General features: G+C 51.0%; 2 protein-coding genes across 10 annotated transcripts in view; one reads left to right on the plus strand and one right to left on the minus strand.

Annotated features, from left to right (window-relative positions):
* Farp1 (FERM, RhoGEF (Arhgef) and pleckstrin domain protein 1 (chondrocyte-derived)) overlaps positions 1-11,679 on the plus strand; it is a 248,577-nt gene extending 236,898 nt beyond the window's left edge. For 5 of the 6 annotated variants that reach the window (XM_006518914.4, XM_006518915.3, XM_030247776.1 and 2 more), the window contains exons 19-27: positions 679-809; positions 3,310-3,378; positions 3,521-3,610; positions 4,172-4,254; positions 4,328-4,440; positions 4,834-5,000; positions 7,771-7,878; positions 8,755-8,906; positions 10,245-11,679. In XM_006518914.4, the coding sequence (XP_006518977.1) occupies positions 679-809; positions 3,310-3,378; positions 3,521-3,610; positions 4,172-4,254; positions 4,328-4,440; positions 4,834-5,000; positions 7,771-7,878; positions 8,755-8,906; positions 10,245-10,326 (995 nt within the window). In that variant the 3' untranslated portion in view covers positions 10,327-11,679. The remainder of the gene's footprint in view (positions 1-678; positions 810-3,309; positions 3,379-3,520; positions 3,611-4,171; positions 4,255-4,327; positions 4,441-4,833; positions 5,001-7,770; positions 7,879-8,754; positions 8,907-10,244) is intronic. The other variant, NM_134082.3, reaches the window with a different exon arrangement.
* A 442-nt stretch (positions 11,680-12,121) lies between these two features.
* Stk24 (serine/threonine kinase 24) overlaps positions 12,122-16,001 on the minus strand; it is a 96,310-nt gene continuing 92,430 nt past the window's right edge. For 3 of the 4 annotated variants that reach the window (XM_006518918.2, XM_011245043.3, XM_017315988.2), the window contains exon 11: positions 12,122-15,299. In XM_006518918.2, coding sequence (XP_006518981.1) covers positions 15,263-15,299 — 37 coding nt within the window. In that variant the 3' untranslated portion in view covers positions 12,122-15,262. The remainder of the gene's footprint in view (positions 15,300-16,001) is intronic. The other variant, NM_145465.2, reaches the window with a different exon arrangement.

The following is a 16,001-nucleotide window of genomic DNA, read 5'->3' on the forward strand; positions in this document are numbered from 1 at the left end:
TGTTTCCTTCCCCATTAGCACAAACCCTCTCTTTTGCACCCAGGGGGTCAGGGACTAAAATCCCAGAGAAAGTTCATTTTTGCTGGCCTGCTCCCAGAGGTCTGCCTCCACCTGGCTGCTTGAGACTCAATACTCCCACCTCAGGTCTACTGCAGGAGGATGCTCTCTCGGCCATCTAGTCTCACACCACTGGCATTACCAGTCAGCTATGCCTGGATTAGATGGCTAAAGGCCCTTCCCAGCTTTGAGCAAGTCACCCACAAGGGCAGGGTTCGTGACCCCCCCCCCCAAGCAAACCTGATCAATTTGCATTCTGTCTCTCTAGTCACTAGTGGGGCTCATTTGTCCTTAAAAGTGAAATGGGCTTGAATGTTACCTGTTAAGACATGAGGTGGCTTCGCTGATCAGGGACTAGGATACAGAGACCAAGAGACTGTCCCTGGGTCCCTCTGTGCATCAGCACCGTGGGGCTAAGTCACCCATTGTCCCCTCTGAGCCTCCTCCCATCCTGCTGACCAATGGATGCCCATTAACTGTCTGTTGGGTCTGAGGATGGAGCGGGCCTGGAGTGCCGCCACACTGGCAGAGACAGAGCATCCTGGGGTAAGCTCATCTTGAGCACTGCGCTGAGGGTCCGGTCCCGACTGTGCTAAGCTGCAGCCTGTTTCCCCTCCTCAGCTGCGCTGGCGGAGATCACAGAGATGGTGGCACAGCTGCATGGTACCATGATCAAGATGGAGAACTTCCAGAAGCTGCATGAGCTCAAGAAAGATCTGATCGGCATTGACAATCTTGTGACCCCAGGAAGGGTAGGCACAAGGTGTCGGGTAATGTCAGGGGGGCTGTCGGGGCTGGAAGGCGGAGCTGGCTCGATGGTCTCCTAGCACCACCTGGGAGAGCAGGGGAATGCCTAGTGTTTGCCAGCATAGTCGTAGCTCTGGCCTCCTGATTGGTTAATGTACTTATTTACATCCTGCCTTCCCAGGCCACCTCCTTCGACACACACATTGCAAAGACAGTTTAAGAAAGCTTTCGTGCTTTCTAAACTTATGTGAGTGAAAACAGAAAACATGGTAGAAAAATGCCAGTGATGGCGATGGTCAGGGTTAGGGTCCGATACTATCACACACACTTGTGGTTCGAGACTGGGACACACACACACAACATATACACACACACTCACAATCTGTGGTCCAAGCCTATGACACACACACACACTCCGTGGGATGAATGAATGGTGTGGACAAGCTATGCTCAGCTACCCTGTTAGCACACTTGCCCTGCTGGAAGTGTCAGAAACTCACTCAGGGGTCGTGTGGCTAATGCACATTCTCTCCAGCCCAGTGGGGACAGGGAGGTAGGAAATAGCCACGCTTGTTCTGTTACGCTCCTTGGGGTCAGGGTGGAGGCGGTCATCCAGGAGACGTAATTTTTCGCTTATTGATCACATCTCACCTGATCTCTCTATGGGATGGCTGGCTGTATTCATACCCTGCCCCAGCCCGGTCCTGGACATGCTCAGCCTCTGATCTTTAGCCCAGGCTGCTCTCAAACTCTTGATCCTCCTGCCTCCTCCGCCTGAGTACTAAGATTATAGTTTATGAGCTGTCACACTCAGCTCGACATATAGCAGCTGTGTGTGTGTGTGTGTGTGTGTGTGTGTGTGTGTGTGTGTGTGTGTGTGTGCATGCGTGCAGGCTAAGCTGGATGGCCACCAAGCAAGGCCCAGGGAGTCTCCTGTCCCCAGCTCCCCAGTGCTAGGATCACAGGTACACACCACCATGCCTCCCCGTTTTACATGGATATCCTTCTGCTTGCACAGTAAGCACTTTACCACAGAGGTCCCCTAGCCCTTGCCCAGGAAGTTGTACTCCATGTGACTTGAGACCCATGGGAGAAGCCTTGGATATTTGGGTGTACCTAGCCCTACCCAGACCCAAACAGTCTGGGCCTGCTTGCCCATCGAAATGGGATCCTCCACATTGGTGCCCTACGCACTGAGCCTAGAGCAGCTCGGGCTTGTTAAGATTACCTCAGATGCTGCATCCGGTCTGCTCGGTGGCTTCAGCAGCCATGCTCTGAGCCCAGGCTACCCCACGGCAGTCACAGCCTTGCTCTGAGCCTCAGATAGCTCAGGGCAGCCATCTCTCCTGCAAAGGCAGCCACACAGCCCAGCATCACAAGGGTTTGCTAGGTGCTGGTTCTGTCCTCCGTGAGCCAGCCAGATGATCTTGGGCAAGTTTCTTAATCATTTTGTTCATCTGTCTGGACAGGGGATTAACACTGAACCTCAGGAGGTAGCAGGAGCACATAGGTGTGTCAGACACATACCACCTGCTCTGCACATGGAGCTTGTCTACTTGTGAGGTTGAAATCGGCATGTCCCTACGAGGTTCGGTGCTGCCTTACGAACACAGGCGTTGGCTCAAAAAGCTGCCTCCCTGAACGATTGGATCACAATCGTCCGAGTAAAACCTGAAGGGATGAGAGGCCGTTAGAGAGGGTGGCTTCTGATCAGGCGACACAGTGGCCATCATGAGCGGTAGAACTTATGCACGTTACTAGATACTGGTCCATGCTATAACTCCAGATACTCTGGAGGCTGAGGGAGGAGGATTAGCTAAGCTTAGGAGTTGGGGGCCAACCTAGCAAGACTCTCATCTTAGGCCAGCCATGGTGCACATACCTTAATTCCAACATTTGGGAGGCAGAGGCAGGTGGACCTTAGGAGTTCAGGACCATCAGATAGTCTATATAGCAAGTTCTAGACCAGCCAGGGCTATGTGGTGAAACCTTGTCTTTAAAAAAAAAAAAGAAAAAAAGAGAAAAAAGAAAAAGAAAAAAAAGGAAAGAAAAAAGAAAAGACCCCCCTCCCCCTTCTTAAAAACACACAACACTGTTGTGCTAACGTGCCTGCTCCTGTGGGAACTGGCTCTTGGGAATCTAGAGTTCAGGGAAAGCACGACTCAAGAGGCAGAGCTCCTCAGATTCTTTTGTGGTCGCCCATTCATACTCAACAGCTACTGGTCCCTAAAAACCACAGCCGCTGATCGTGGAGAAGAGTGTTCTACCCTCAGTCCCATCTTCCCTGTCCCCTGGCTGCCTGCCACAAAGGTTCCTGGGAAGGAGAGAGATGGCACGTCGCCATGACTTAACAGCAAGGAGGCTGGGGGCAAGCAGTAAGCACGGCACACAGTGGTCACTGTCAGTGCTCTACTGTCACGGGACAGGGTCAGGGCTGAGGCTAGAATCCAGGCGCCGCCCAGACCCTCGCCCTGAGAGTAAACTGAGGTTCTGTCCGCTCTGCAGGAGTTCATCCGCCTGGGCAGCCTCAGCAAGCTCTCCGGGAAGGGGCTTCAGCAGCGCATGTTCTTCCTGGTGAGTGGGGCAAGCCGGTTTGTCCTTGACAGTCCCAGAACCATGTGGAAAATCCTGAGGCTAGCCCTCGTCTACTCCCGTGGGAGGACCTGGGAGGTAAGAAGGACCCATTCGGCCCACACACTTCTGCTTGTACCTCTAGTTCAACGATGTCTTGCTGTATACCAGCCGGGGACTGACGGCATCTAATCAGTTTAAAGTCCACGGACAGCTCCCACTCTATGGCATGACGGTAAGTGTCCAGTACGGGCATTGCCCCTCTGTGAAGAGCAGATCCCCAGGGTCCACAAACAAGGAGGACCCTGGAGACACACTACCTTGTCTGCACATGTAAGGTCCCCGGGTGGTCTTTGTAGAATGCAGGGAGAGTTAACCTGGGCTGTATGGTATGAGCTTGCCTCTCTTGTCTCTTGGCTGGCCCTAGCTGCCTATTCATTGAGGACAAAGCCAATTTTCCTCACCAAGGTAGTTGGTAGGCAGGCCCCACACTGCATCCTGGTCATCAGGTATCCACAGGGCACCTGCCTCTGCACAAGGACCTTATGTCAATCTTTTCACAAGGTGGAGAGGAAGTATATGAGCTGTCAAAAGGACTTAATGCAACATATCCCTTGGCCTTTCTGAGTTCTGCCTTAGAGCGTCCTCCCTGACTATGGAAACGGCTCCTCTGGGGCCTGAGTCCCGCTCTGAATTCTGCCTTTACTGGTGTGGTAGCCAGTTCCCGAGTGCCCACAAAGGCACCAGGTGCCTGGCTTGCTGCCCAGCAGTGACTTGGTAAACTCTCCTTCCACAGATCGAGGAGAGTGAGGAGGAGTGGGGTGTGCCCCACTGCCTGACCCTGCGGGGCCAGCGGCAATCTATCATCGTGGCTGCCAGGTAACTCCTGAACCTGACCTCTGACTGCTTGCCTTTGACTGGCCGTGGTCTGACAAGCCATCTCTGTCCCCAGTTCCCGGTCAGAGATGGAAAAATGGATGGAGGACATCCAGATGGCCATTGACCTGGCAGAGAAAAGCAATGGACCCACCCCCGAGCTCCTTGCCAGCAGCCCCCCTGACAACAGTAAGTGGAGTAGGCGTGTCCAAGGCCAGGGCTACAAGGACTGTCCCCTGAGGGAGAGGCAGGGAGGCCTCCTATGTAGGGATCAGTGTTAAAGGATGAGAGAATGAGAGGGACCACGGTGTCATCTCTTCCAAGCCAACATTGCCCTGTGTTAGCTGATATTCACAGAGAGGGGAAGCAGGCCAGAGGCCCAGTATCTACAGACAGGAAGGATTCTCAGCCAGAGAAGAGGATTCTGGGAAGGTGCTCTACCCTGGAGGTCTCATTAGAATCCTACTCATTGGGCACCCTTGGGGGACCACACTGGGAGTCCCTACCCCACAGCCTTGCCAGCACTGCAGGCTGGTCGTAGGGAAGAGAAACACCAGTGCTGCCCTTGATAACCTTCTGCAGAGTCCCCGGATGAAGCCACAGCGGCTGACCAGGAGTCAGAGGATGACCTGAGTGCCTCTCGGACATCGCTGGAGCGCCAGGCCCCTCACCGTGGCAACACGATGGTGCACGTGTGCTGGCATCGCAGCACCAGTGTCTCCATGGTGGACTTCAGCATTGCTGTGGAGGTAGGAAACGGGGCCTGAGTTAGCTTTCACCTCCAGCCTTTCGCCACTGTGCCCCACCACTGAGAGGGCATTATGTGATCAGCGGGCGCAGAACAGCCAGCCTAAGGGTATAAGGAGCTGGAGCCATCCTACAGCTGGGACAGGGTGGTACCCTCCTTTGTAAATGCAGTGCAGATTCCCTGCCGCCTGAGAGCCTCCTCACTTCCTTTGCTTTCCACATTGTCTTTTTCCATGGAGTTAGCCAAGGGCAAGATTCTGCCCTTGTACAGCAGTGCAGCCCATACTCAACCAATAGCTGCACACACCATGGCAGTTGTGGAATCAGGTACCCAGGGGGTAGCCCGGTCTGAAGGGAGATGAGATGTTTCTAGCAGGGCATAGTTACAGTTCACAGGATATATCCCAAGAAGGGACCCCAGGGCAGGAGTCTCCAGATGGGCTCAGTAGCCCATGCCTGGAAAGTTGCTTTGAAGGTGAGCCTTCCACTGAATTACCGCACACAGCTTCTAGACCTTTCTAAATCCCACTTCAAAGTAGCCTGGCAAACATAGGAACAGCAAAGCTGTCTCCTGTCGCGTTGCCAACAGCACCTGCTGGTGTGAGTCTCCCCAGTCCCCTCTAGTTGTATGGCAGCTTGTGCTTCTTACATCTTCAGTGCCTCCAACTCTGGCCCCATGGGGAGAGGGACTTCTGTGAAAAAGACTCCTTTCATTCTTTAAAATGCACAAAGTTCTAATTCTTGACTTGCCCGGGCCACATAATATCACGTGAAAGACTGAGCCAAGGACAGTAGTAATTTGCTGGTTCTTTGACCCGAAGAGATTGGAGATAGACACACAGGTTCTTTAAGATACATCCCAAGAGTCTTGGAATTGTGTTGTGCAAGTGGCCTTCACAGTTATAGTTTCCTACCACAGCTGTGTCCTGAAGAGATTTTCAAGGGGCCCCAGCCAAGACCCTAGCACTCCCCAACACTCCCTTTCCTGTGAGTGTCTAGCCTTAGTATCCTGTGATCACATTTCTAAGCCCTGCCCAGTGAGAGGCTGCCTGCTTGCTGCCCTTGCTCCATGCCATCCTTCATCTGGGCCTGTGTGTGAGGGCACCCCAGGTGAGGCAGGTCACAGTAGAGAGGGGGACCTGTGCTTGAAAGCAGCGGAGGACCATCCTGGGAGGACCATCCTGGGAGAAGCAGTACTCCCAGACGCAGCGGCTCCACTCTGTGTGGCTGCTGGCCCTGTGATGCTGCCTGGAAGAAGTTCTCTTGGCCTCACTTCCTAGATGCTTCACTTTTAAGACTCTGCCACCCACATGAACCCCATGGGCTCAGCTTTAAGAGGGCAGAGCGCAGTGACAAGAGACCAGCCAGACACTACAAGCTTTGCTGGGGTTCGTGACACAATGACAGACCAGTGATGTCGTTTAGGGAGAGTTCTGAAAGGAGGGCCAGGCAGAAGGGGTCTGACTCATGGACAACAAGGCTTGCCACTACCCAGAATCTCCTGTCCCCCCTGCAGGCAGGTAGCGGCAGCCGGGTGGGTGGGTGGGTGGTTGAAGCGCTTTGGGTAGAATCCCTTCTCGGCTCACTTTGCCATCTCCCATCACTCTGAGCAGCTGAAGGATGGAACTTGTAGACATGTCCTCCCTCTAGGGCCTTCCTGACATCAGCACTTACAAAATGTAGTAAAGCAGACTTAGAAGTATCTTAAAGCTTTTCTCTCAGCAGAGAGTGGGGTTATATGCATGTGGTAGCCAAGGGGGTGTTGAGTCCCCCCAGAGCCTGAGATACCTAGGCCATTATGATCCCCCAGTGTGGGTGCTGGGAACCCACTTCAGGCTTTCTGCAAGAGCAGAAGGTGCTGCGGGCTGTCCCGTCGGCCTGGGATGCTGAACTGTGAGGTAATAGATACACAATTTGCCAACCTAACAGTTTCCAGTGAACTGCTGGGTGGCATCAAGGAGCCTTCACTACTGTACACCTCCTGCCTCCTTTCCGTGACCTCCAGTCATGTCACTTGGCAGCGGGGTGGAAGGTCAGCTTGTCAAGAGGGTGGACGGAGCTCTCTTCACAATCTGAAGCTGTCAGGTGTGAGGTCTGTGCTGTGTCCCTGCCTTCACTCCACACGGCAAGGATTCATGTTTACAGGAACTGCAGGAACGCAACAAGCATGCCCTGAAGCAGTGGCTGGCAGAGTGGCTTCTGGACCTCTCCACTAGGTGGCAGCATAGAGCCACTCTGGAGGTCTATGCTGATAGACCTAGATCTTCCAGGGAAAAGACCAGAATCCCAGCCTGCCCCCTTCCTTGTAGGGACACTCTGTGTCCTTTCCAGCTCATTGGCTAGCCATCCCTGGTCATGGACGCCCCACGCTAACCTCTGCTTCTGTGTTGGTGCCCTGAATCACTTCCTTAGAACCATACTCACATAGGACCGAGGGCCTTTCCCAGCCCCAGTATGACTGACCACCTTGCTCCTTAATGTTGTCACATTCAAGGGTGATAGTAGTAAGGACTCACACCTGTGTCGGGGCAGGAATTAACTTGTGACAGGAATTCATTCAACTGATGATCTCTCCATGTAAAATGAACAATGTCTGTTGTGGGAAACCCATGCTCACTGCTAGGGACTCCAGACCCACTCACAGAGGCTACCAGTCTCTTGAGATACAGTGAATGCCATGGACCAGTTGTTACCAACTCCCTGGCGTGCCTTTGAACTGTGTTTCTGACCACCTCCTATCTCTCCTACCCCCCCCCCCCACTTGTCTTTCAGAACCAGCTCTCTGGGAACTTGCTGAGAAAGTTCAAGAACAGCAATGGCTGGCAGAAGCTGTGGGTGGTATTCACCAACTTCTGCCTGTTCTTCTACAAATCACACCAGGTAAGTGCCCCTGACACAGGGCAGCTGGCCCTAACCTGAAGTACAGAGCTTGCAACACCTGACAGGTGAAGAATCCAGTGCAGGGGGTGAGGGTGGGGGAATGTAGGGTTCCAGTGGACCAGCCATGTCCACTGGAGAGCTTCCGCTCTAAATGAACACACGACACCCAGTTATTCAAGGATGGCACAAGAGGAGAGGGTGACTCCACGCTGTCCTGTAGGGAGGAGGCGAAAACTCTGCCAACTGAAAAAATAAAAGGCAGGAAAGACATGTCAGCCCAAGTCTTGGGAGTCCCCTCCTGGTGGTGTTGAATTTTAAGAGTAGACGCAGATGCTCTGGGACAAATGGGCAAATGGAAGCTGGAGAACAATGTATAACATCTAAAAGGAAAATACCAGGGTGGGCAAGCTATCCATCCCACAGCTTCCTGGGAGAAAGGAAAAGACAGAGTGGCATGGAAGTCAGCCACACACCTGGGAGGGGAAAGAGCTTTATAAAATGAGAAGGGAGCCTAAAGCACACTTATGCTCGGCCATCACAGTGAAGTCATGAGAAAAAGAATAGTTTGTCCCTTCTGAGTCCAGACTCAGGAAGGCAGAACTTGGTGTGTCCAGGCACTGCACTATGTAGGGGGCAGAGACTGAGGAAGAAACTCATACATGCCCTATCTTAAGGTAAACACACCAGGGGTCTCAGGGGCGGCCTTCTATCCAGATGCCTGACTCGTTCTAATGGACTTGCCCTTAAAGGAGGAGACCACGGCACACTGGCCAAGATTGGCTTCTTCTCGACCAAACTAGTCCAGAGCAGGAGACCTTGACTAGAACAGCAACCCTACCCAACACCACTGACCACTTCCTCTGTACCCTGTTGCAGGACAGTCACCCCCTTGCCAGCCTGCCTCTGCTGGGCTACTCCCTCACCATCCCCTCTGAGTCTGAGAACATCCACAAGGACTATGTGTTCAAGCTGCATTTCAAGTCCCACGTGTACTACTTCAGGGCTGAAAGCGAATACACATTTGAAAGGTAGGTGCCACCGCCCATGTCTGCACAGCCCACCTGCAGGACCATGGTCCCTGTCCTGACATCAGGGCTCGCCTCTCCTGAGTAGTCTGTGTGCATTCTATAGGTCTGCTTCATACTCCCAGCCCCGCAGCGTGGTGTCGTAGAGATGTTAGCTCTTACCATGTAAGGTTAGCTAGCACGTGCCAACGTGCTTGGTCCTCTGCCAGGAAGCTGCAGCAGGGGGAGGTGGGGCACAAGTGGCCATAATGGACCCAAAGGCTGATGCTAGCTAACAACCACACGAAGAAGCAAGCAAGCTGAGTGTCGAAGTGGTTCAGAGTCAGGAAGGAAATAGGCTGCCAGGTTTTCGGCAGTGTTAACTCTTACTTAAAACTGTCCATGAAATTTACATTCCAAGGGGAAAACAGGGCTTTGGGGAAATGTGTCCCATAGTATAAGACAACAACCAAGGTCACTGGACTGTAGTAACAATCAGAGGCCTCAACATGCCAGCCTCCCCTCACCCAGCAGGAACAAGTTCTCTTCTGGCCTTGCTGTTTGTCAGGATGTAGGCTTGTTCCCTCACTGGCATTTCAAGGTCAACAGGCCAACTAGAAACAATCCCTAGCAAATGTCCATGAAACCAGCCAGCAAACCCTAAGCCAAACTGCTTGCAAATGAGCCCAAAAAGTGGCAAGTCTCAGCCCAGATCAGCAGTTCTTAACCTGTGGGTCTTGACCCCTGCACAGGGGGTTGTCAGAAAATTCAGATATTTACAGTATGATTCATAACTACTAAATTAGTTATGAAGTAACAACAGAAATAGGAAAGTTGATAACCAGTGGTCAGGATCCTTAGAGATCTAGAAAAGATCTTTCCAAGGCTTGCAGCCTTGCCACGCCGAATCCCACGAGTAGGCGGTCTTCTTTACCCACACTCAAGACATGTTGGACCAGGTAACTTGGGACAGATTATTCTTGAACGTGTCCCTGAACCCTGGGAGCTGGTACTAGTAACACCCTCAACTGTGACAACTAGCAGTGTGCAGACTCAGCGTGTTCTAGATCCAGTGCTGCCCTGGTTTCTTGCAAATGTACAAGATGGGCCCATCAAGTGGGACGGGATGGTTGTGTAAATGCAACCCTTATAATGCCTTTGGAACTGCTGCCATACGTGAACCGAGCTGATGGTTCCCAAACATTGCTCCTCCAAAATGATTACAGGGACCCTCTGCTTAAGTAACAGGGCATCTTTGACAAGCTCTTGTCTTTCTTCCACTTGTCTTTAGAACTGACAATTGGCACTAATGGGAATGCAAAGTCACGCAGTGCTTATGTTCCTTTGCCCCCGTCATTTTAGGTGGATGGAAGTGATCCGAAGTGCCACCAGCTCAGCCTCTCGGGCCCACATCTTGAGTCACAAAGAATCTCACCTGTACTGACGGCTGGACACGCCCACTGGCTGCGCCAGCCACGGATGCTTTCCTGGAGGATAGAATGAAGCCTAGCAAAATCCACACCTGTGTGAACACGTTGAAGATCTGCAGTGGTTCTTGCCCACATCCCTTCATGGGCCTATCTCCAAACATTGTCTTCCCCATACCAACCTCTTTGGACAGCCTTTCCCTCCAGGCCTAGGGGGTGGGAGGGCGGTGTCTTGCCATTCTCCAGGGGCGCTTTAGTTTGTGCCACTACTGACACATTGTCATCAAGAGTGCCAAACGACAGTCTCGTCCTGCAGCATGGCCAGCGCAGGGCCATACATCCGTTCACCTGCAGACTGCTGTTTCCCAAACGGATTTTTCCAGTGTTCACAACACATGGCGCAGTCTTAAGTAAATGAGATCATTTTGGATTTCATTTTTTTTTCCAATCTTTCTACTTTTATAATAGGACATTCGTAGGACTCAACTTTTCTCAGATAAGCAACTTGTGGAGTACTCCATTCCACCGAAGGGGTGGGCTCCAGCGAGACCCTGGTCGCCACACCTACTTTCTTGGCGGAAGTTGACCAAGCTGTTTGTGATTCCTATTTACAAGATGTAGTGGGGTTGTTTTCTGTGGAGAAGCAGATACCCAGTGCAATACGTGGGCGTCAGCGCCCTGTGCGTGGCGTGTACAGTGGCGGCTCCTAGGCCGTGATGTTTTGCTGTCTGTTTCACAAGCATGAGAAGCTGTATGTCGTTGACTGGGGTCGTCTGTGCTGTTACATGGGGGGCATTGAGTGAGCTTCTCGGGAGAAGCATCGTATGGTAATGGTACGTAGTCCCAGCCCCAGTGATTGGCCCCAATTCCCTGCAAGGCCGTGGTTTGGTTTGAACCTGCACATTCTCTAGTAGTATCTATTGTACCTGTCTCCAAGTCTTTCTCTTTTTATACTCATTCCTTCTGGGCATGGGGTACAGACAGGATGACAGCCCACATCCTGGACAGACTCCTCTGGGGGACCTGGCTGCCAAACACTACCTGAGCCTCCCAGTGGAAAACTGTTTGCCTGTTCTCTAGGGCAGCTGGGTCGCTGTCATTCCCTTCATGCATAGAATCCTCTATAACGCAAGCTGGCCAGGTCTGCAGTCCCCTCTCCCTGTGCCCTATACCCCAGCAAGGGCCTTCTTACCTGAAAACAACCCATCAACATTGAGGGGTCGTGACTAGTGTCAGAGATTCACATGGATAAGGAGTAAGATGTATCAATCATTTGCCTTACAATGTACCAGATGGTTCTAAGTACTAACAAAAGGGAATAAAAATACCTCACACCATGATCCAGCACATACAAGTCTGAGGCAAAACCACCACCTGTGTCTTCTCTTTGTGTGGGGGCACAAGGGCGGTACTGGGTGGATGGGAAGGGACACAGTTTCTGAGGAAATGCAACATTGTAGCACACTGATGAGTGAAGGCAGAAACGCAACATTGTAGCACACTGATGAGTGAAGGCAGGCACAGAGTGAAAAGGGCAGACAGGCCTCGATGCTCCCCAGACACTGCCATCAGTCATCTAGGGGACCCCATCACCAGGCACCCAACAGTGCTGGGAACAGGCTCTCTCTCAGTCACCAAATTCTCACAGTGCTGGAGAGGAGATGACTTCTTTCTTCAGCAGCGCAATACAAGTTCTCTCCATGTGCCTGGCACTTCGGACTCCCATACAGCTGCAGAGAAAGAGTAAGCAAGTGCACAGCAGAGCTGCTGGGAGAGACGGAGTCTGACAGATCCCACAACACGAGACACAGCAACAGCTTTCCAGAGCTTTATTGACCTAGCACGACAGTATGCGTGCTCAGGAATCCACCTTCATTGCCATATTTTGTAGCAGAAACACAGAAGCCAGGTTTTTAAAGAAATATAATGCATATACAATTACAGGTTTTGCCAAAGAATAGTATAAAACGCCACATACAGAACCAGGAACCATGTCAAGGAGCCAAGCAACCCCAGCTGCTAGGAAGGAACCCACTGTCTTCCACTCTGCACAGGTGGTTGGTTCCACATCACAGGCTGTTACCTAGTGGGACAGCAGTGGGGGTGGGGGAAGCCATCATTGAGCCAACATGTGAGGCATGCCTACAATCTCGGCACTCATAAGGAGGAACATGGATAACCCAAAGGACAACCTGTCTGTGAGCCAGAGCTCAGCAGTCGGCACTCGGCCTGCCTCACCGCTCTCTGAGGTGCTCCTTTTCCCAGACTGGTGGCATGGTTGCCATGAGCTGTGGACAGTACACTGTGGAAGGACTTCTGAGTGATGCTGTGCTCACCCACAGTAGCCTGTGATGTGAAATGGGTAGCAGTGGTGTTCTCAGACAGGCCCTGCTCTGAATAAAGGACTAGAAGTGAACACATGAATACAGCTTGCCAAGCTGAGCTAAACAAAACGTCCAGAGAACATCTAATTTATTTTGTGCTACAATGTAACAACATAGAGGAGACTATAGAACGAGGCAATCCACTTTACAACTGTCAACCCCACATCTGCAGCAAGGTTTCCAACAAACTCCCAAAGACCATCTTGTTGCTTTCACAGGAGATGGGAACCCGTGCCTTGTGGTCTACTGAGTACAGAGGACCAGCCTACATTTATTTTGATAAGCCTATGCTTAATTAGCATCTAGTCCTCTCAGCAGCTCAGCAGAAGCTGTTAAAGACAGGATGGCGGGGATTGCAGGAAAAGCCCAGGAAAGCACTGACCCAGCACACACAAGTCCTGGTTCATGTACTAGCACTGGAAAGAGAAAAGACAACTGGCTTTACTACTGTATCACTACCCACTTGTACAATTGACGAGCTTTCCACTAGCAATGCTTGTGGCCCTCAGGGACGCTCTTCAAGTCAACAGCACTCTGCAGAACAGGTTCATTTGGTGACTTTCCTGCAACAACCTTTGGTTTATACATCAAGCCTCGTACAGAAAAAGAGACACACAGTACTCCAAAGCAGAGTACTCTAGAAACACGAAATATTCTCAAACTATTGTTCCAGGTAACATACTTGGTATAAAATAACACTGGACTGGGGTCAGAGTGATGGCTCAGCAGTTAAGAACACAGGCTGTTCTGCAAGAACACCTAGATTCAATTCCCAGGACCCACAGGGCAGCTCACCTGTAACTACAGTTCCCAAGAGAGGAATCTCATACCCTCTTCTGGTCTTTGAGGGAACTGCACACATAACTCATAGACTCAATTTAAAAAGAAAAAAAAAATTGTCTTTATTTCCCCTAGCCAAAACGTATTCTTGGATGAAATTATTACTCCAGCCTAAATCTACTACTTCTAATAGACTATCACAATAGTCTAAAAACCTAGACCCCACTTAATAAATCTAAGCAATTGTCTCACGCCTGACACATCTATCCTTGGCCTGCCTTCCTAGAACACGACATACACACCAGCACAAGGCCACGCTGATGTCACTAAGTTCACTCAAAGTTCCTGCTCCAAAAACCCTTTCTCAAGGCCTAACCCTCCAAAAGGAGGACAGTAATTAGCATCGACAAACAAAAAAAACACTACACAGATCTGAGTGAGACCAGCAAGACCTGCTCTGAGAACCGGGGAATCCCCACCCTGCTGAGGGATGCAAGAGAAAAGAACGGAGAGCTTCGCGGACAGGACCTCGGCGGACAGGACCAGAAGATGCGGCCCCCACAGCAGCGCAAGAACTTCAGCAGTTTCACAAACCCGTGGTGTCGGTCGTAACTCAGGGACCTAGCACACACATTGCATAGGAAGATAACCTGGACATTTGGCTTTTTGACATCTGGGCACTTTCCCCTGGAGTCGTTCAACCTGTCTCAACATACACACACTTCCTCAACCATGCACATGTGCAAAACAGGTGCCCCATCTGCTCCGTGGAGCCACATTTCAAGAATAGTATGCAAAATGAGTGAGTTATAAAATTTATTTGTGTAAGCATTCAGACACTTGGAGGTGGAGAAGATGATACGCAAGTTGCACTACAAGATTCAATGGAAAGATGCCGGATGGGACATCTGGTACAGACGTGGTGGCACAACCCAACATAGGTTAGATGAGAGCGCTTCATCCACAAGAAACTTAGGAGAATAATTTAAAGCTCTGTGAGACAAGATATGTTCCAATTGAAAACACTAAGAAACAGTACCATTGATGGAAAAGGAAAACTTCTAAGTGTACCAAAAAGGGCGTAGGGTGAACGAGAGGGGAATTTGCATCTGTTGAGGTACAAACGGGAGTGTTCCATGAGGGGAGGGGGGTTAATTATTATTAATGACAGACCCTGTAAATACAAAATAAAATCCAAATCACTGGTCACGAGATTCAAAATTTACATGTAATAAAGGCAAGGCAAAAGACTCAAGTTCTGGCCTGTCAAATATTTACTCCACAGACATTATCTACAGAAGCACTTGGCCAATGTGTACACAGTGATCCTTATGCACGCCAAAAGGGTTTCCGTAAAAATGACGCTATATACAATCTGTACACTGATCCACCAGAGCGACTCTCTGTCTCCCGGGGGAGGAGCTATCGATATAAAGCGGGATACCTGAGGTTGCGTGTCTTCAATTGCCTTAAAACGATCCAAATATACATTTCAGGGTTTTTTGTGTTTAAAGATACTTTCTTTGAATATGTGCACTATGATTAAAATTAAAAACGATAAAAAAATAAAATAATTGCTTGAAGGAGAAGACCCTCCCCCACCCTATCGGGAAAGACTCCATCTGGCTGTGGCACGACGAGGCCGTCCCTGGACAGGTGCCGGCGCTATGGGAGGGCGGGTGGGCCCCTCCGTGACACCTCTTCGCAGAGTCGGCAAAGGCTCTCGTTGACTTTTAAAAAGAAGGAAGATGAAGAAGAAAGGAAAAACCAACCCGGGCGCCATGGGCCTTCAGTGCGCTGAGGCTCCTCCGCCACTCAGAGAATATCTAGGAAAAAGCAGAGATCGGTAAGCATCGCCATCTCGGAGAACGAAAACATTACAGAGTTTACAGAAGCTTCAAAGTCTTAGAAAATAGGCCAGGAGAACAAGAATGAGCAGGTTAACCCTGGATGAGGGAGTCATGGCGACGCAAGTCACACCTAGGACCACCTCGCTTTGTGACTGTGGTGTATGTGTGCTGTACGTGGAATGTGCACATGTATGTACAGGTGTGCACAACCATGTGAACTCTGGGCAGAGGCTGACTCTAGGGGGTCTTTATCAGGTTCCACCTCACCTTCCTGGCAGTGTCTCGTACTGCGTGCAGCTTGCCGTTCTGGCTGGCCAGTAACCCTCCAGGACCTATCTACCCAGGTCTCCACAGGATTACCACCCCTACCCTGTACCGGGATGACACACATGTGCCACCACACAGCCTCTGTCTGAGTGTTGGGACCTTATCCTGCTTATACACAAAGCACTTGACCCTCTGAGCCCTCTCCATCCCTGGATCTATTTCTGAAAACTGGTGTTGACCAAGGACACAGCAAGAGCTCAGGGACATATCCACACTAGGTTGAGTCCAAGCTCAGCAATTCTTTGGGGCAGCACTATATGGCTGCAGCCTAGATGGGCTTCCTGGAAGCGGTATCAAAAAAAAAAAAAAAAAAAAAACACAGCCCAAAGGAGGGCCTATGTGTCTGCATGA

This window comes from Mus musculus, chromosome 14 (assembly GCF_000001635.26).
Source record: "Mus musculus strain C57BL/6J chromosome 14, GRCm38.p6 C57BL/6J".
Lineage (NCBI taxonomy): Eukaryota > Metazoa > Chordata > Mammalia > Rodentia > Muridae > Mus > Mus musculus.